We start from the raw sequence: 20,732 nt of genomic DNA, 5'->3' as shown, positions 1-20,732 counted from the left end.
TGTATTTATTTGTTTTTAATGAAACATTACTAGTGAACAACAACATAAAATACATTTACTGTCGTGTTTTTGTATTTTTTTGGGGGGGGGGGGGTAATAGTACACCACTTATTTTTTTAGGACTACACCACTGGTCGTTTGTCACTTCCCTGAAATACGACCCATAAGAGCGTTACTAAAGTGGCGCCCCTATCGACAACAGGACACTTTCATTTTAATTCATGAAATACGACTCATAGGAGCATTTGCTAAAATTGCGCCCCTTTCGACAACAGGACATTTTCATTTTAATGCATTGTTCCCTTTTATCAGCATAATATTTCGGGTTTCACGTTGCTCAATTGGTAGTGCATTGCAATAACAATATGCAGTCATGTGATCATGCAATCGTGGGTTCGATCCCAGGGAACACATGTGCTCATAAAGTGTATATGCACTATAAATCACTAAGGTTAGGTTTAGGGATGGGGGTGGGTGTAGTCATTAATAAAAAAATTAGTTTTGCTAAATGGAAAGAGATGTAAAAAGTCTACACATTGCATTTAAATGAGCACGCATTTTGATTGGTAATGACAGTCATACGTCATTAAATGACGACAGACGTAACACGACACTGTCATTATTTTCACGCCCACTAGAGGGCGCATGACTTCAAAACGTAAATATAGGTCGTAATAGACCTTATGTAGCCCCGCCCCTTTTCAGCGCTGCGCTCGTTGTCTTTTGACTTCCGGCTTGTATTTCCACAGCGATCTTGTATTTATGAATGAACTGCTCATTTTAAAATCTTCCAGGTCTACTTACATTTGTTAAGACATCTGCTTTAAACATAACAATGCTCATGATAACTTTCATTGACTCTACAACAGGTAAATCCACTTCACCAGTTAATTATTCTTATTCTTATTTCCATAGAAATATACAGGGCTACCGCAAAACCGGAAGTTCAAAGACAATATTCTAAAGATGGCGGCGCGCTTGCAGATGTCTTAACAAATGTCAGTAGACCGGGAAGATTTTAAAATGAGCAGTTCATTCATAAATACAAGATCACTGTGGAAATACAAGCCGGAAGTCAAAAGACAACGAGCGCAGCGCTGAAAAGGGGCGGGGCTACATAAGGTCTATAGAGTGCCCCAGGGATGACGTGTTTTTGTAGGCAAAATCCGGAAGCGAGTTAGCATTTTAGGACTTCCGGTTCCAACGCAGTCAAGTCTATGGGTTTTGTGAATGGGTTTTTGCTAAATCGCCTGAAATAAGGTCTGTGGTTAACAAAGCCTCTAAATACTTTAACGTTTTGATGTATGATGTAAAACACACCAGTTATAACCCACTTGTGATTTTTTAAACTTATACTGTGTCTTAAAAAGGCGGTTGCTAACAAATTGCTAAAAGGGACTACTTCCTTTGGCGGGGACTTTAGACGTCATCATTAAAAACGGGACATTTGGACAGCATTTCTCATGAAAAAGTGGATAAGTATTAATAACAGCGCAGATCATAATCAATATCTGACGACTTTATTTAGGCTTCAAAATCTATAAATGTTGTGTTAACTGTAAAGATTATCTTGATAGACAAAACGTGTAAGTGTCATAACCCTTTGTTAAACACAGAGCTTTTTTTCTGCGATTTTCCAAAAGTCTATGGGAAAAATGCATAGGCTTTCAACCGAGGGAACCCGTGCGCCGCTAACTTCCGGGTTGGCCTACAAAAACACGTCATCCCTGGGGCACTCTTTAAGGTGCTTGAAAAACGACCTATTGTTTTGAATTTATCTCACAAGTGTGTTGTAGGGTATGTGTTTTTGAGGGCTTGTGTGTGATGTCTGAGGGTAAAGTTTGGTTTTTCAGCAAGAGTGGATGGATTTGTTTACTGTTTTGAGAATATGAGGCATAGTTTCAAGAAATGTGTTTAAGCAATCGAGAAAAACTGTAATTAGTTTAATGAATCTATAATTAAACAATAAACATTTATTAAGTTGCTTATTAATAAATGTTCACCTTTTGATTATTATTGTTGACTCTAATAATTATGTGTCTGATTTTGAATTTCCAACATATTTTGGGTTCATTTTAAGCCAGCAATACAGTCATTTTTAAACAATAGTTGAGTTAAATAAAACTGCCCAGCACATCTGGCAAACATTTAACCCAACTGGGTTTGTCCATTTTCAACCCATGGCTTATTTCTTTATATTGGAAAAGTATTTGTGCACCAAATATAGGACGTTGTCTGAAAGAAACAGTAATAATATATCAATGGGAAAGATAACTTTTGTTTTAAGGAATAGATATAAGATCTCTTGAGGATGGTTTGGGCCCTTTCTTAAAAAGATGATGTATATTAATGTAAATTTTGGGAAGTTTTTTGGTGTTCTTGTACACATGTATTTTAACAGAAAGAACATGTATGCAGTTAAAATGTAATAACATAATAATGGGGAAAATCATCTGAAGTCTATAGCACATAACAGGGTCAGTTTTGTTTTATGATGCGAAACATTATACTAACATACAGAATTTGCAGGGGAAATTAAAAAAAAAAAATGACACTTTTAAGAATATTAATTATTTCATTCTTTTATTTACATCAGATATATCAATGTTAAGGTCTTTAACAACTTTAAATCCTCTGGTTTTTAGTTAATCCAGAAACATCAATAGATCTGTATTTACAACAGAATTCAAAACTAGATCATTTAGACTGCTGATATAAAATCGGCATCCCACTTAACATTATAGTTTTAAAAATATTTGTGCCCAGTATCAAATATAAATGTTTTATTACTCCTAAATGGCATAGTTTAAACAAGATCATAGAAATCTGTTCAGTAAAGTTTAACTCATAGTTTTATTTAATAATTAAGACCAAAACTCTCAGAGACAGCGAGATCAATATGAATCTATAGTACCAAAGATGGTCCCTGAAAGATTAATATAGAGACTGAGTAACGGAATAATAGACTCTTGTCCAGCGTGAATCCAGTCATACAGAAGTCAATCAAAAGCTTCAGTCCATGGGAAGAACCAGCTTCTTGGTGAGGGTATATCGAGGTTCAGGCATCTGCTTGCGGCCTTTCAAAACTTTGGTGCTCACTGCACGGTTTACTTTTGTGAGGATGGATAAGATATCCTCATTTCTATCAGAAAAAAAGCAGACAAGCAGACTTTACTATGTATCCATCTAAATTAAACCATGAATATTCAACAGGAGCATTTTCTCATTTTGAGGGAGGCAGTGTCTCTTTAAAGACATTCAAATAAAGTATTTGACAAAAAAAGGTGATCAAACATTGTAGACCAACATTTTTCTAAAGTAACACGACACCAAGAACACCAATGGATTAAGGTGCAACTCTTTTGCCTGTGGGGTATTTTGGGGTAAACATAAGACAGAAAAGGGGCACAGTGTATAGGCATTGGGCGGTCTGGATCGCATCCGAAATGAACATACTCTTCCACAGCCGTCTGCCGGAAGCTAATTATTATAGTTAATAAAGTTTTAAATATGGATATTTTTCTTACAAAAACTCATCGCTTCGCTTCAGAAGGCCTTTATTAACCCCCTGGAGCCGTATGGATTACTTATATGATGGATGAATGCACTTTGTTGGGCTTCAAATCTCGGCCCCCCATTCACTACCATTATAAAGCTTGGAAGAGTCAGGATATTTTTAAATTTATCTCCGATTGTGTTCGTCTGAAAGAAAACAGTCATATACACCTAGGATGGCTTGAGGGTGAGTAAATCATGGGATAATTTTCATTTTTGGGTGAACTAAACCTGGCTGGAGTTAACTCAGGCCCTGTTTCCACCTGGTATTAAAGGGATTAGTTCACACAAAAATGAAAATAATGTCATTAATTACTCATCCTCATGTCGTTCTAATAAGACCTTCGTTCATCTTCGAAACACAAATTAAGATATTTTGATTAAATTCTGGTGGCTCAGTGAGGCCTGCATTCACAGCAATGGTACTTGGTAGATCCATAAAGGTACTAAAAACATATTTAAATCAGTTCATGTGAATTCGGTGGTTCTATCTTAATATTATAAAGCGACGAGAATACTTCTTGTGCGCCAAAAAAACTAAATACCGACTTTTCAGCAATATAGTGATGGGCTGATTTCAAAACACTGCTTCAGAGCTTTATGAAGCTTTATTATTAATCAAAATAGTGATTCATAAATAAGCAGCGTTGTGAAATAATTCATAAATATGTGGTATTGTAAAACCCCAGGCAGTGGAGAGTTGCATCAAATTATAACATGAACTAGCCTAACATGCCTTCTTAAAAAAAATGTCAAATGATCTATTATATTAAGATAATTAATTATTGACACCCAGAAATGAGGGTCTGGGGGGGTCCTCACTATATCATTTACTGTTTTATGGGAGATTTTTTTCTGCATGTCGATTGCACAACATAACTTTGAAGTAATATTAATAGTTTAAAAAAAAACTGCTTCTGTTTATTTTTTCTGCAACAACATCAATCTTATTCTTTTAATAATGCACTCATAGAAAAGGTGTATTCATTGTCAGTCATTGTACACTTCCATTCAGTTTGGGGTCTTGTATGCTCACTAATGCTGCATTTATTTGATTTAAAAGAAAGAAAGAAGAAAGAAATTGAAAAAGAAATTGTGTAATATTGTGAAAATTGTGAAATATTACTGCAATTCAAAATAACAACTAAAAAGGAAGCTACATTTTTAAAGCTACATTTTCAACAGCCATTACTCCCAGTTTAATCCAAACATTCTAAGATGATTTGGTGCTCAAGAAATATTTCCTATTTTTATCAATGTTGAAAACAGCTTAATATTTTTGTGGAAACCGTGATACATTTCTTAAGGATTTTAAATAGAAAAGTTAAAAAAGACAGAATCTTATTTGAAATACAGAAATTTTTGTAACATATATTATAACATGTCTTTACTGTCTCTTTTGTGTTCATTTAATGTGACCTTGCTGGAATAAATACATTAATTTCTTTAAAAACAAAACTGACCCCAAATTTGTATGTATGAATAGGCTTTCTTAATCTGCATAAATGGGTCAAACTGGTGGACTGAAATGGGCTGACTGGTTGAAACTAAAGACTGCAAAGTAAACATCACAGAACTGGAAACATGAACATTTATACAGACCCAACAAAGGCACATCTGAGAATTCCAATTAATATTTTTCAGTGTTTTTAACTCACCTGGGGCAGAATGCTTCCAGCTGTCTACAGAGCTCCTGGATATAGATAGACCCCTCTCTAGTGTGGCGAAAGGACTGGTAATGCTCTACTGTGGCCATTCCGATTAGGAAATCAGCTTCTATAGGTACACTGCGCAACGCAGGATTATAAGCATCTTCCTCAAATGTTCCTTCTTCTGTATCGTTCCCTTGTCCATCTGCTGTCCATACACCGTTCTGGGCCTCACTTCCTTGGCAGGCTTGAATGAAGAAAAGCTTGGGCTTGCTTGTTAGTGTGTGACATTCAGCAAAAGGCAGTGTGAGTTCACGGATTTCAACCGGTTTACCATCTACGCCCAACACAGCGCCTTTCTCTCCATGCGAGAGGACACAGCAGACAAAAGCGCCCATTCGAGTATGATCCTTTTTTGCAAAATTCTTTATCGCATCTTTTATATCTGAGGCTGTCAGATCATCCAGCACCTCAACTATAAAATGCATTCTGTCAAACAATTGGAAAAGAGCATCTAGAGACAGAGAGAGAAAGTTCATTTAGAAGTCACAATTTTAAGGAATGCATATGAAATTTAAAAAAAAAAAGCTAATACCCAAAATACCTTTATCCTTCTCAGTGCCTTTTCGTTTGGGATATAAGGTAATTTCTTCAAAGTTGTAGTTGTTGATGATTAGACAGTGTCCGAGAGGCCGTTGAGTCAGGCTGTAATATTCTGTATCTGACTCTGGAATCTGATGAATGCAAAGCAAATCACATTAAAATTACATTTTTAATTTTTATATCATTTCACAAATAGCCAGTACGCAACATACAATACATTTTATTAATAGAAAATCGTTGTTAAATCATGTATTTGTCACAGCGGTGGCACTATGGAATTTAAAAACAGCCATTGTGATTAGAGTATGTGCCTTGATGAAGAAGTTCAAATCTGTCAGCTGCGGGACTAATGGGTTCAATTAAAGGATTAGTTCACTTCAGGAATTAAAATTTCCTGATAATTTACTCACCCCCATGTCATCCAAGATGTTCATGTCTTTCTTTCTTCATTTGAAAAGAAATTAAGGTTTTTGAGGAAAACATTCCAGGATTTTTCTCCATATAGTGGACTTCACTGGAGTTCAACGGGTTGAAGGTCCAAATGTCAGTTTCAGTGCAGCTTCAAAGAGCTCTACATGATCCCAGACGAGGAATAAGAGTCTTATCTAGCAAAAGTGCAAAGATTAAGTTAAATGCCCTTTACACAAAAAGTTAAAACAATGATGCTGGACGATTTTGAAGATGGAGGAGAAAATTTTTCACCCTACCGTGGTACTTCCGCCTACGTAACGCGTGACCTTTCCAATGTGATTACGTAATGCACATCGCAGCGCAATGCAAGATGAGAATTTGTGGTTAAAAAGTATATTATTTTTTTTTTAGATCGATCTGACAGATCATTTCTCTAGATTAGACTCTTATTCCTCGTCTGGGATCATGTAGAGCTCTTTGAAGCTGCACTGAAACTGACATTTGGACCTTCAACCCGTTGAACTCCAGTGAAGTCCACTATATGGAGAAAAATCCTAGGAATGTTTTCCTCAAAAACCTTAATTTCTTTTCGACTGAAGAAAAAAAGACATGAACATCTTGGATGACATGGGGGTGAGTAAATTATCAGACATTTTCATTCTGAGGTGAACTAATCCTTTAAAATAGTCGATCATAATGACCCTGATCCATAAACTAATCAAATGATGTGAAATCCTGGATGTGTACTGAATTCACCAATCCTCATGAAATAATCCATTATCTTTTGAAAACAGTGTTTCAAACCCACCCACACAACTTTTTGTTCATTTTCAGTTTAATTTGAAATGAAGCGCTCTTCACCAGGGTGCCTGAAGAATCCAGAAGTGTTGCCTGACACCTTGTTTGTAATTTTCATAGTAGTGTGAAACTATAGAACTGTAAGCCACATCATCTATAGCAATGGTGCATCGAATAGTTTCTCATTCAACTATAATTTAAAGACCCCTTGTGGTGAAAATCAAGTTGTTCATATGTCTATGTGGTATTTTTAATATGCTTTAAGACAAACCATGTGCAAATTCATAAGTCGACACCATTGCTGAGTATTTTCTCCTTAAAACTACAGTGAAAAAAAAACGGGGTTTGAAATAGCAAGTGTTTCTTATGTCACAAACTACCATGTAACCAATCACGTCAAAGTGCGGGCGGGCTTTAGCATATCATTACTATGCTGCGATTGCGAAGCAGGGGAGTCTCAAAAGAAGCCAGGTTATCCTGGTACATTTTCCTGTTAATATGAAAAATCGGGTAGATTTAGCAATATAGAGGGTGAATTATGTATATATGATGTATATTACGATTTTATGATGAACTATAAGCCTTTCTCCACTGATGCTCTAGTTGTTCAAATCGTTTCTAAAGATACTGACTGTTAGAAGGCAGCTGTCTGACTCTGAGATGAAGAACAGGAACACGGTTTGTGTAACATTAGCAATACATTTGTGATGACCAGGGCGGGCGAGAGCCGTGAGGGAACGGTGCGAGGCCGGTGATGCTCGTTGCCCTGGTCGTCACAACATTATTAGCTGTTTGATAACATAGTCAAGCAAACACTAATCATATTAATTACCATTAGGTGTCTGCATTATCATTCTGATGTATCAACATGAATGCAAGCCTGTATAATTCACTCTTCCACTTCTTCTTCTGAATCAGTTTCTGGTTCAAACATACAGGCCTCTGGCTGAATTAAACCAGTATTTCCACTTGTCATTGTGCAGTGCTTACTACAGTAAGGTTGACCAAGTGGATCTCTGAGCTGGTGTGAGTGCGTGGAGGCGGGGCTAATTTGCATAATCAATGTCCACGTATACTAATTGAAGCAAGGGTGTAGAGTTACATTATATTTAAAGGCATGAATCAATTTTTTTCACTGGAAAAAATGTGTAAATATTTCATTTTGGTGAGTTTTAAGGGATAAAATTATTGACTACAGGGGGGCTTTTAACAATGAAACAATTATGGAATAAAAAGTAATCAAACATTTTTTTACCGTGGGTACAGGGTCTGAATCGGTGTCAAGCGAGGCAACAGAAGAGCCTCTCCTCCCTAAGAAAAAGTGTATAAGGTGACAGATAGATACATTTAGAAAGACCATTCATGTTGTGTATAATGTTGTGTTAAGATATGTATAACAACTTACGTTCATCTCCTCTCTCTATTTCCATCTGCTGTGTTGGTGGCAAGATGTGGAGGGAAGAGAAACATTATATTGCATTAAATTCCAGTATATTTATCATTACACTCTGTATTGGAATGTGACTACAACTATTATTAACTGTTATTTTCAAAAGCTCTTCATTTCGACAATGTTAATTTATGTGAAAATGTTCATTGCAGATGTAAGCTGTAGATGTGTGGTTGTCAACAACCAAAAAAAAAAAAAAAAAAGGATTGCCATTTCTATTGGGATACAGTCATGGACAGTAGGGTAAAAAAACAACACTAAATGTAAATAAATAAAATGCAACTGCATTTAGTTTAGTATTTAGCAAAACAAAAAGGCTTGACTAAACTTAAAAGAGAGGAAACAACGCTTAACATATAAAGGCCTGTATCCAGTCAAGCTCAAAATTTTGGCTCAAATTCATCTGACACTTGGTTGAAGCACCAAATTAAGCACATATTGACAGGTTGTGTGACATTCCCGCATCCTTTAAAATCAATCAAAACTAAAGGCAAGGCAATGAAATATGACTTAGACTACATTAAGTTCACATGCAATGAGGATAAACATTGCTTTTCTGAGGAGAATGAAACCAATCTAAAAAACATTTAACCAATAATAAATCAATTAATACATTTAAATATTTGACATTAATGACATTTTTTTTAGTAATAATTTGGTACTCTGTTGGCTCACCACTTGATGGTCAATATAAATTCTGTTTGAGAAACACTGCTTTAGATTTTGTGGGAGTAAATGTTTTCACACTTTTTCTAAGATTACCCAGAACAGTGGTGGCTCGTCGTGGGATGCACAGCCAAACCAAAATTTTGAGGTGAAAATGGGAGAAGGACAAAATAATATTAATAATATTCCAAGTTGTTCATCTCAAATCATGTCTCAGAATGTGTATTTTGTGTTTGTAATTTCACCACTGTAACACCATAGAATATTACTACAAGTCGAAAGCACCGCTGCTCTTCCTCGAACATGCTGGCCATTCGGAAAACTGTGCTAATGCGCATCAGGAGAAATTGTGCTAATGTCCCCACGGTAAAAATCGAATTCCGGGAGATAAAATCTGTGTTTTTGGTGGGGTTCCCCTGGTACAATCTTGCATTCCAGGGTCTAAATATCATGTTATTTGGGTCGCTTCAACCCATTGGATATTAAAAACAACCTAAGCGGCAAAAGTAAAAGTAGCCCAATTCAGCGTTGAGTAAAACCGCAGACATTGGCAACAGAGCAAGGCTAGCCTCCCTTGGTTTATCAACCAATCATCAGACATAAATGAGATGATATTGGTTTGAGCTGCTACTGCTGAAAATACCAACTACCTAAAGTCAAGTCTTTTTCATTTGAGAAATTTGGCTAAGATGAAATCATGTCTGATGTTTAAAGGGTTAGTTCACCCAAAAATGATGTCATTAATAACTCACCCTCATGTCATTCCACACCCGTAAGATCTTCGTTCATCTTCAGAACACAAATTAAGATATTTTTGATGAAATCCAGCCATCGGATTTCATAAAAATATCTTAATTTGTGTTCTGAAGATGAACAAAGGTATTACGGGTGTGGAACGACATCAGGGTGAGGCCACCATTGACAGCAAGATAATGAACACTTTCAAATGTCCAGAAAGGTACTAAAACATTTAAAACAGTTCATGTGAGTACAGTGGTTAAATGAGGCTTCATTACATAATAGGTGTTTTGAAATTTCAATGGTTCACCACTGGGGGGCATGACTTCAGCAGTTTGATTCACAGTCTGAACCACTGAATCGAAACAAAAGTTTCATAACGCTTCGAAGCTTCATGAAGCAGTGTTTTGAAATCGCCCATCACTAGATATTGTTTAATAAAGTCATTTTTTTTTTTTTTTTTTTGGCGCACAAAAAGTATTCTCATCGCTTCATTACATTAAGATTGAACCACGGTAGTCACATGAACTGTTTTAAATATGTCTTTAGTAGCTTTCTGGGCATTGAAAGTGTTAATTATCTTGCTGTCAATGGAGGCCTCACTGAGCCATCAGATTTTATCAAAAATATCTTAATTTGTGTTCAGAAGATGAATGAAGGTCTTACGGGTGTGGAATGACATGAGGGTGAGTAATTAATGACAGAATTTTCATTTTTTGGTGAACTAACCTTTTAAGCAAAATAAATAAATAAAAATCCTCGGCAAGGGATCCAAGACCACTGCAATTTAGTGTACCAGCTGCCACTGACCCAGATAACCACATCCTGAGAATGATTTGTTAAACTATGTGAAAACTGTGCATATTAAGACAAAGATTTGGCTTACTTACAATGGGTAAACGCGGTCGTTCATTAGGAAACACTTCCTGTAGAGGGAGTCTGCCTCCTATTAGACAAAATGAAAAAAAGCTGTTGCATATGTTTGAATAAATGAGAAGAGCAGAATTGTGTAATTCATTTGATTTCATCAGTAACCTCTGTATTTATTCCTGAACTCCTCTATCCTGTAGGCCAGCTGTTTATCACATTTCTCTAGAACACTGTAAAGTTCATCTAGGTTGTCTTCCCCAAGCCTCTGTTGCTTTTCCATCTCAATTGCAACATCTAGAAATGACTGTACAATTCAAATCAAATAACAGATTAAATTTCAACCCATAATTACTGCAAAAATTGGGTTTAAAAACAGAGAAAAAAATTTTTACACAGAGGAAACAGAAAACAGAGGAAAATCATTTACAAAGCTAGTTTTTGCAGTCAAAGTAGTTCTTTATCAGTAATTGCATATTCCACTTTCACAATAATTATAAAACTGCATTATAATTTCAGGGCTAAAAATAAAACTCACAGCAGATGGTGCTAATTTTGCCCTTGGAAGCTCCAAAAGGAACTTTACTGAGCGAAGGTTTTCTTCCGTCATGTCCTCAGATAGTTTAAATAGCATTTTTCTGATAAGAAGAGAGAGTAAAACAAAACAAGACAGACACTGTGACGTCAAATATTGAGCATATTCAGCATTTTCCAAGAAAACTATTGATAATGATAGCATTCTTCTATGGATCTTGTTTAGCACGTCAGTGTGCTTATCTTTACCAGACAATCACTTTGAGGGGATTTCTGTAGTAATCTACATTTACGGTTCATTAGGAATTTCCTTCATACCTGTAGGCGGAGACACCTTTACTAGGATCGTCACGTTCTGGCAGCTCTCTTTCCACTTCCTCTTTGGTTTTTTTCAGGATGGCAAGCAAGTCAAGGCGTCCAATTGTGATCAGAAGCTCAGGGACGAGTAGCCCGTCATCGAGCAGTGCTTGCTCATCCAGTCGCAGGAACAGATCTTTGGCATCTATCACCATCTCCAAACGCTTCTTGTGAATCAGGTCGATGCACAGAAACTTCAGCTGGGCCACATCGTTACTTGTCAGATCCTCGTCAATCTCGTGAAACGTCTTAGGATCCATATTCTGCTGTATAATGTAAAACAGGAAGTCAATGTAATAAAGGAAAAAAAACATTTTAAACAACTTAAGAAAGCCCATACTTGTGAAAGGACTACCATAGACATTGAGGGGGACAAGTTCCTCCCCAATAATGATGAAGTGACCAAATTGTGCCCCCAAATATTTGATATTATTGATGCTGCTCTGCTGCACTCCATTACACACTGCTCTATTTAGCCATTAGGATGACAAAAAAAGCTTTAAAAGTTACATTTTTAGGCTGATCTGCCTTAGCGGTCTAACAGCGCTCGTCAATGTCAAAATGATTGAGATGACCAATCAAATCAAAGAAGGCGGGGCTTATTGTGTGTACAATTCGAATTCCAATGTGACACTTTGCTTTAGTTTTAACAAAATATTATATCTGAGGTTTACTAATATCCCCTAAAATAAAATAAAAGAATACTATATTATAAATTTAATTTTTGCTAAATTTCATATTCATAAATGTAAGTGTAGTAAAACCCAATCCTTTGGTTCTTGATAAAGAAGAAATATCATATATATATATATATATATATATATATATATATATATATATAGCAAGACTATTTTTCATTCACACAATAAGAAAGCAATTAAAACTGTTTCTATATGCAAGTCATTTAAAATATTTACATAATGTTTAGCCTACCCCCTGGCTGTATGTTCTTCTATATGTATTACTGCAGTTTTGACTGACTTTGTTTGAAGTGTATTAAAATATAAATAAACAATTATTTTACCAGTGAAAGAGTGTGTAGAAAGAAACAATTTAAAACTGTAATATCCAGTGATGCCAATTGATAATCTTTTTAATTAATTTTTTGCAGTTTTGAATTGAAAATATGGTATTATTTACATGAATCATGTAATTAAAAACTGAATGTGACAGAAAAGAAACGCTTTAGGTTTTTGACCATATTAGACATATGAATAAGAGCGACTGTGTGCATATTTTTTTTTAAGCTGCATTCCGTATTTTTTTGGTTAAAAATTATCCAAAATCAATTTGAGCAAGTACATAACCAGCCAGTGTTCACAACTATCTTCTAACTTTAGCCCGATTCACAACGGTAAGCTTGTAATAATCTTTTATAATTCAAATGGAACTGGTAGGTTTCCGTGGGAAATTCGAGCATGCCGCCGTTCGTCTTCGCATCATTACGTCACGTCTGTTTACATGAAGAACGAGTCCCAGCTAGTAGGCTATATGGCATGTGAGGATGCTGCAGGTAGTGCATCATTTATAGCCTTTCCTCACAGCAGCTGCAATAATTAAACTTATTTTGATGGCGAATTGTATGTTACGACAAATTAACGTTAGAGGTTAGACTTTACAGAACTGTACAGGTAACGCTAATACACACTAAATAGCTACGTGTAGTCAAGCAATGCTGATGTTGTTAAAAATTTGAGAACAAAGACAACATTGCAAAATTAATTTGCATGGTTTGATGTGATATGAGATAATTAGATTAAATCACCATTGGTAGCACGATTTATTGTAATGCTTTTTTTCCTCAGTTGGTCAGAACAAAAGTGGCAGATTTGTTACTTGTTCAGATGACATTATCTGGAGAAAATTATTATTTGCCGTGACCGACAGCCACACATTCTCCTCAAAACATTATATTCATCCTCTCTGAGGAGTCGTGTCTATGCACAACCCACATAAAGATGATAATTCCACAAATAACTGCAATTGCAGGTTTCAAACAGAGATGGCGACAAAGAGGTAAAACTTATGGACTGCAGCTTTAAATAAAGTATTATTTGCAAATTGTTTTTAAATTGATTATTTCACAACTACACAACTTCCTTATTCACTTAAATCCATTAAAATTATTTTATTATTTAATTCCTTTAAATAAACCCTCAAGACAATGTCTAAATGTTCAAGTCATCGTCACGGCCTTGCATTGTGAGCTGATAATCTGATACACCACAAGTTCAGAAACATGTCACAACTTGCCCAACCCAACATTTATGAAAAATACCCTTGTCCTTCTGAGAATTAGGTGTTAAGAACCTTCATGATGTAGTTTAATGTATTTCAAGAGTGTTTTTGTTGAGATAATTTTAGTTTGGAAAACAGAATTCACAAATACTCTCATTTAACAAGTTTTGAACTATACTATTAGATCGTATCATACAAAACCACTTCTAGAGAAAACACACATTTGTGTAATAAGACTTTGTTTCAAAAACACATTGATATATACCTTTATGACAATATACCCTTCGGAAAACTAACCTCGCTCAGGTTAAGTGTGAATTTTTGGCGATTTTAGATGACGTATTTAAAATCACCTGACAGTTTTGTGGTGTGATAAGATGTTTTAAACAGCGTGGCACGACATGTATAATATTTAAATAAGCTTTTAGATCAACTCTACACTTCTGCCACTGCTTATAATTTCCTGTCAACTAACGTTACCCAAAAACATTTTGTTCGAGTCAACGACATCAAACGAGCCCCAAAACAAGTGAAGACAAACACATTCATTAAAGTCCACTCGAACCAACAATCAACGAAAATGCTCAAAACTCCTCTTACCTTTACATTTACAGCATCCATCTGAAATAAAATCAACGCAAACACTCGTAGAAACAAAATCAAGTGAGTCTGATCGACATGCTAATGCTACCGACGTTTACATTACTTTCAGTTTCAACCTCAGCTTTTTCAGCAGGAAGTGACATGTACTGCTCACAGAAGTGTTATAATTGTGGGGAATACCTTTCAGTCATGGAATTCTCAAGAAATCTAGTTTACAGACAGCTTGGCTTGAGGAAAGTTCATATTTAATGTGCATCAGTATAAATAATATTTATTTTTACATGCTAGAATGTTTTTAAGTATTTTTGGGCAAACATTATGTGCAATATTTCTTTATCACTGCACTACCAATCTATTGTGTCTCTCACATTCAGTATATGGTCATCCATTTGAAGCAAACACTATTACAAAAACAGAGCATAAAGTCATTATACCAAGGCACTATTAGAAGAAAACCTTTATTTTCCATCTCTGCTACATCACACACTTTGTTAGTGTTTATTATTGCTATGGAAAGTTTTGGGAGTCATTATGGGATTTTCCCTGAGGACTTTGAGAGGCAAAGGGTGCAAAAAAGTCACGAGCAAAGGAGAAGATATCTTGAGGTTTCCTCAACAGCAGGAACTGCAGGAAGTCCGCCATTAAAGCCTTTAGCTCAGGGTGTTGTCTGATGTAGGAGGAGTAGTCCGCTTTGAGTTCCTCCTGTGTCATAAACGAGTGAAAATTAGTCACAAATTTTCTTAGAAGTGACCATTATTTTACATTGTACTTTGTGTTAAACCTTTCTGTCAAGAAACTTTGAGTAAAGCTCCATGTCTTCCTCCCAGATGAGTGGCTTCTTCTCAAACACAGGAATGTTGTTTTTTTCCACTGAAAAAAAGCAAACCTTTTGCTTTATTCATATTTTTTTTTACTTTAAAGATTAAAGGGTTAGTTGAAAATGAAAATAATGTAATTTATTACTCACCCTCTTGTCGTTCCACACCCATCAGAACACAAATTAAGATATTTTTTTTGGCTCAGTGAGGCCTTCATAGCCAGCAATGACATTTCCTCTCTCAAGATCCATAAAGGTACTAAAAACATATTTAAATCAGTTCATGTGAGTTCAGTAGTTTTACCTTAATATTATGAAGCGGCGAGAATATTTTTGTGCGCCAAAAAAACTAAATAACGACTTTTCAACAATATAGTGATGGGCCGATTTCAAAACGCTGCTTCGGAGCTTTACGAATCGAATCCGTGACTCGGATCTCCTATCAAACGGCTAAACTGCTGAAATCATGTGACTCTGGCACTCTGAGGCACTGATTCGATTTGTAAAGCTCCAAAGCAGTGTTTTGAAATCGGCCCATCACTATATTGTTGAAAAGTTGTTATTTTGTTTTTCAACTGTTTGGTGCCCATTGAAGTCTGCTATAAGGAGAATAATCAAAAACTTTAGTTTCTTTTCGACCGAAGAAAGAAAGACATGAACATCTTGGATGACATGGGGGTGAGTAAATTATCAGGAAAATTTCATTTGAAAGTGAACTAATCCTTTAATTTGTGTTCTGAAGATGAACGAAGGTCTTATGGGTGTGGAACGGCATGAGGGTGAGTAATAAATGACATTATTTTCATTTTTGGGTGAACTAACCCTTTAATTTTGATCACAAAGGAGCAGAATGCATAGTGATAAAGTCAAGTATTCAAACCTCCATCGAGCAAGAAAGGCAAATGCAGTAGCTTCATAATTGCAGGCGAGCCCAACTGCACTCTGCTTGCCAGATGCCTAAGTGTAAAATATTTTAGGAAAGTTTATGTTCAAACCTCTGCATTTCTTTAAAACTCCATCTGTAGGTGCTGAAAATGCTTTGAGTTTGTAAACAACCATATATGGCAGCTTTGGTTTTGTTTGAAAGATGCTAATCAACAGCTACCACCCACTCTTATGAGAAACAGATGAGAAGAGAGTATTCTACCCATCAGGCATGAAGTAGCAATGCCAAGTTGCTGAGGAGTCCTTTGCAGAGGAGACAGTCCTTTCAATACCAAAGATATTGACTGACTCTTCCCCAATCATCTGCGTCTTCCACCCAAGTTCTCTCTGAAGCAAACAAATGCAAGAATGATAAACAGCACATCATGTACAATCATACGTCTACTGTTCACATCGATTTGGCCTATAAATAACATCCTGTAATGTGTGCAATAGTCTCCCTGGACTTACATAAACTGATTTAGAAAGCACCGTATTTGCATCAAATGACAGGAATGTCATATTTTCTGGAACAGTCTTGTGCCGAGCCAGAATGCGCAGGATCAGGAAGTTGGATGCCTCAGACACAAATCCTTTTAGAGAACTCAATGGAAATGTGTTGGTTTGTGTCTTCACTCCCTAAAGAATGAGATAAAAGATGATAATTTATATTATTGACACAAACTGATAACAACATTTTAATGTATGTAATTAATCTAAACCATCCCTTACTTTCAGACCAGCTCTGGGAGGTTTGGATTTTCTATTTTAAATGTTTTTTTGCACAAATTTAAGTAAATATACAGTATATTCAACATATGTTGTGCAGCACACTCACCTCTTTCTCTGAGATGATCCTGTTTACCACGAGTTGATCATCCTGTCTAACAATATGTACCTTCCGGTTCACCGTCTGCTTTTCCAGCTGGAATGTTTACAACACCTCAGATGTGGGTGGCTTTACATTGCCATTTAGATTATTACATTTATTATTTATAAAACATTAAACTGAGTCTGTTGGTTAACAAGTACTGAATTAACCAGAACCTACTCTATGTTTTCATAAACTTTATGTTGATAGAAAAGATACCTTTACATATTCGTGATGATTCTCTTCCAGTATCTCAAGCTTTTTGGATATGTAGGCTGGCAACAACACAAGGGCACAAACATTAAAGGATTAGTTCACTTTAAAATGAAAATTAGCGTAAATGTTTTGAACTGCGAGAGTTTTACACTTTCTTTGTAAGTTAAAGGCCCACTGAAGAGTCTTGGAGTGCGCAGCATTATTCAATGTGTTGATGTAATTTCAACTGAAACAGAAAGACAGGGCAATATATCGAACAGCCCCCACCTCTTTTTTTAAATAAGCGTTTTGTTTATGTTACAGCTCGGCCAGAGCCGTTAGATTCAGTAAAATCTCAGTTTCCTTCTAATCTCTAACCGTTTCACCTCATAATGTCCTTTATATCACTTATATACAGCATTCTGAGCAGAATTCAAATGGGTCTCGTGTCTCTGAACCGGAGCTGCTCGCGTTGTGCCGGTTCATTCGAGTCAAAGGAAAGCATATTTACACTGTCTGAATCGTTCCCTATTCTCTATATAGTGCACTATGTGCCATTCACCATGCAGAAACTAGTAAACGTGTGAACAAATGACAGATTTCAGTCGAGGCTTCAGCGTCTGTAAGAGTGTAGGAGGAGGTGGGACTTCAGATTCTAGAGAGCATTTGATTGGACAGAAGATTGGACGAGAAACTGAAATGTGATGTGATGTCATGAAAATCCATGATCTATTTTAGCGGAAGTGAGAGACTGTAAGTTTTGAATGCTTATATCTCCTAAATGCGAATTTTGTCATTGTTTTGGAAGACACCAGCTTATTCATAACCTTAAGGTTAACATATTCATACTAAAAGCTAAAAAATTTAAAGGGTTAGTTCACCCAAAAATGAAAATTCTGTCATTTATTACTCACCCTCATGTCGTTCCACACCCGTAAGACCTTCGTTAATCTTCAGAACACAAATTAAGATATTTTTGTTGAAATCCAATGGCTCAGTGAGGCCTGCATAGCCAGCAATGACATTTCCTCTCTCAAGATCCATTAATGTACTAAAAACATATTTAAATCAGTTCATGTGAGTACAGTGGTTCAATATTAATATTATAAAGCAACAAGAATATTTTTTGTGCGGCAAAAAAAAAAAAATAACGGCTTATATAGTGATTTCAAAACACTGCTTCAGGAAGCTTTGGAGCGTTATGAATCTTTTGTGTCGAATCAGCGGTTCGGAGCGCCAGAGTCACGTGATTTCAGCAGTTTGACACACGATCCGAATCATGATTCGACGCGCTGATTCATAACGCTCCGAAGCTTCATGAAGCAGTGTTTTGAAATTGATCATCACTAAATAAGGCGGGTTTTTTTTGGCGCACCAAAAATATTCTCGTCGCTTTATAATATTAATATTGACCCACTGACCCACATGAACCAATTTAAATATGTTTTTAGTACATTAATGGATCTTGAGAGAGGAAATGTCATTGCTGGCTATGGAGGCGTCACGGAGCCATCGGATTTCAACAAAAATATCTTAATTTGTGTTCCGAAGATTAATGAAGGTCTTACGGGTGTGGAACGACGTGAGGGTGAGTAATTAATGACAGAATTTTCATTTTTGGCTAAAATAACCCTTTAGGAGCCGCGTGAAGTACGTTTATAATGGTTGGATGCACTTTCTTGAGCTTCATACTCATTGGTCCTGTTCACTGCCATTAAAGTTTGGATGAGTCAGGATATTAATAATATAACTCAGATTGTGTTCATCAGAAAGAAGAAAGTAAGGGTGTTTTCACACCTATGGATCACTTGTTTTGTTCCGAAACAGTGACTAAATTTGTTACAATGTTGCATTTTCTTCTTGGTTCGGTTCGCTTTCACATGGCAACATTTCAAAGCGTACCAAAATGCGTTCAGGCAAGTCACATGCGAGTACAACTGTCCTCTCATTGGTCAGAGTTTTCGCTGCGTCATCCATCAAAATAATGATTGACAAGCTAGCTCCATGAGCTTATTGTGGCTTTATTTGTAACTGTCGAGACACACACAAACACTTTATAAATGTAGCCGTCTCTCCCGCTGTTAAATTATATACTCCATTCATATTTGCTGCGGCAAATTCAAACGCGCGCTCTTTCTCTCTCTCTCCGTCTCTGGATTTCCCAGCGCTGTCTAGTAGGCGACCTGTTGTCAGTGTGTCTGTCGAGAGCGACCATTTGAATTTTATAATGAAGCAGAGCGGGAATTGAGACTTCGTCGGGACAGCATTCTCGCACGGAGAAGTGTAATTACACAACATAGGCGCTCGTTGGTTTTCAGATATGGTAAATAATGTGCTCACTCACAGAATCAGACATTACTGCTTTTCATATCACATTTTCCGTTATGAAAATGATATCATTTGATTCGTTGGTCCGTTAATTGGGTCAGATTGCTTTCACATCTCAAGCGAACCGCTCTAGAGTTTGGTCCGCTTTTGGTGCGCACCCGAGTGCGATTGCTGCTTTCACACCTGCCCAAACGAACCGCACCAAAGGGGGAAACGAACTCTGGTACGATTCAACCGAACTAAATGAGGCAGGTGTGAAAGCACCCTAATATACACCTAGGATGGCTTGAGGGTGAGTAAAGCTTGGGCTAATTTTCATTTTAAAGTTAACTAATCCTTCAAGTTTAAAAAACCTTAAGAAAAGATTGAGAAAATGACACAATGTGTGTTCTCACTAACAAATAATAAAGAGAAGAAATCATAGGCGTAATTTGCGGGTGGGACAGGTGGGACACGTCCCCACCACTTTTCACCAGGGTCGATATTGTCCCTACCACTTTTTGAAACATCTTGCGGCATGGATGTACCTAATACACATGAAACATCTCCAGTTGACTAGCAAAGCATTCATTTCATTCGTTTTTGAAATAATAGGTGAACTAGACCGCAGTAAAGATAGTTTGCGGTTTGATATTCAGATTTCTTTTGGCTATAAATACGCAGTGCGCTGTCATAGACATGCAAATGATACCAAATATCGTTCTCCAGGATTTGTGAATTAAGGTGACGCTGTCCTTTGGGCCGAAATCAGGGTTTTTTTTCGTAGCGACTCTTAATTTTATAATGGCTATAGCTCCAAATGTTGGACACTTAGAGGAATGAAACTGGTGTCATCTTCACCAGCTTGATCTGTGAATTTTTTCACAGCAAAGCTCTTGTCCGTAAACCCCTTGGTAAGTCCGCCAGTAAGGAATGTGAAATAAAGGCGTTCTTCATGTTTAACGTCTATTACCAATGAACACGCAGACTGCTGGAATAAAATAACATTGTTTTAGGTCGAGCTCGATTTGTGAAAACTTTCACAATAGCATTTTATCTCGTGGTCGTGTTTCTCTTTGCTCTGCCCCCCGTTTTTTGTATAATATGATATATATATATATATATATATATATATATATATATATATAT

General features: G+C 36.4%; 2 protein-coding genes across 3 annotated transcripts; both read right to left on the bottom strand.

The window, feature by feature from the left end:
* Window positions 1–2,566: 2,566 nt before the first annotated feature.
* Window positions 2,567–14,623, bottom strand: LOC125268421 (caspase-8-like). Of its 2 annotated transcripts, none has more exons than XM_048190612.1 (10): window positions 14,467–14,623; window positions 11,590–11,894; window positions 11,276–11,375; window positions 10,906–11,044; window positions 10,761–10,816; window positions 8,422–8,449; window positions 8,272–8,327; window positions 5,809–5,938; window positions 5,214–5,718; window positions 2,567–3,142 (listed from the first exon to the last, which is right to left on the bottom strand). In XM_048190612.1, the coding sequence occupies exons 1-10, from the start codon at window positions 14,485–14,487 to the stop codon at window positions 3,013–3,015; spliced, it is 1,470 nt and encodes a 489-aa protein (XP_048046569.1). In that variant the 5' UTR covers window positions 14,488–14,623; the 3' UTR covers window positions 2,567–3,012. The 2 variants fall into 2 exon arrangements, with proteins under 2 accessions (XP_048046569.1, XP_048046570.1); XM_048190613.1 differs by having other exon boundaries at window positions 11,590–11,891; window positions 14,467–14,613.
* Window positions 14,624–14,908: 285 nt separating this feature from the next.
* On the bottom strand, window positions 14,909–17,762 carry LOC125269406 (ciliogenesis-associated TTC17-interacting protein-like). The gene is made up of 8 exons (XM_048192359.1): window positions 17,693–17,762; window positions 17,301–17,356; window positions 17,049–17,135; window positions 16,682–16,849; window positions 16,434–16,558; window positions 16,167–16,243; window positions 15,251–15,339; window positions 14,909–15,171 (listed from the first exon to the last, which is right to left on the bottom strand). The coding sequence occupies exons 1-8, from the start codon at window positions 17,760–17,762 to the stop codon at window positions 14,977–14,979; spliced, it is 867 nt and encodes a 288-aa protein (XP_048048316.1). The 3' UTR covers window positions 14,909–14,976.
* Between the last annotated feature and the right edge of the window lie 2,970 nt (window positions 17,763–20,732).

Source organism: Megalobrama amblycephala, linkage group LG5, assembly GCF_018812025.1.
Source record: "Megalobrama amblycephala isolate DHTTF-2021 linkage group LG5, ASM1881202v1, whole genome shotgun sequence".
Taxonomy (NCBI): domain Eukaryota; kingdom Metazoa; phylum Chordata; class Actinopteri; order Cypriniformes; family Xenocyprididae; genus Megalobrama; species Megalobrama amblycephala.
The sequence above is the reverse complement of the archived record's forward strand: the minus strand, read 5'-3'. Positions and strand labels throughout refer to the sequence as shown.

Bases quoted from the DNA above. Each gene is read 5' to 3' on its own strand.
- LOC125268421 (XM_048190612.1), bottom strand. From the start codon at position 14,487: ATGGATGCTGTAAATGTAAAG. The intron at 11,376-11,589 runs GTATGAAGGAAA...TCTTCTTATCAG, and splicing joins AAAGGTGTCTCCGCCTACAG to AAAAATGCTATTTAAACTAT. The intron at 3,143-5,213 runs GTGAGTTAAAAA...TTTTTCTGATAG, and splicing joins CTGGAAGCATTCTGCCCCAG to AAATGAGGATATCTTATCCA.
- LOC125269406 (XM_048192359.1), bottom strand. From the start codon at position 17,762: ATGAACCGGCACAACGCGAGCAGCTCCGGTTCAGAGACACGAGACCCA. The intron at 17,136-17,300 runs GTATCTTTTCTA...TAAACATTCCAG, and splicing joins ATCATCACGAATATGTAAAG to CTGGAAAAGCAGACGGTGAA. The intron at 16,559-16,681 runs GTAAGTCCAGGG...TGTTTGCTTCAG, and splicing joins TGCTTTCTAAATCAGTTTAT to AGAGAACTTGGGTGGAAGAC.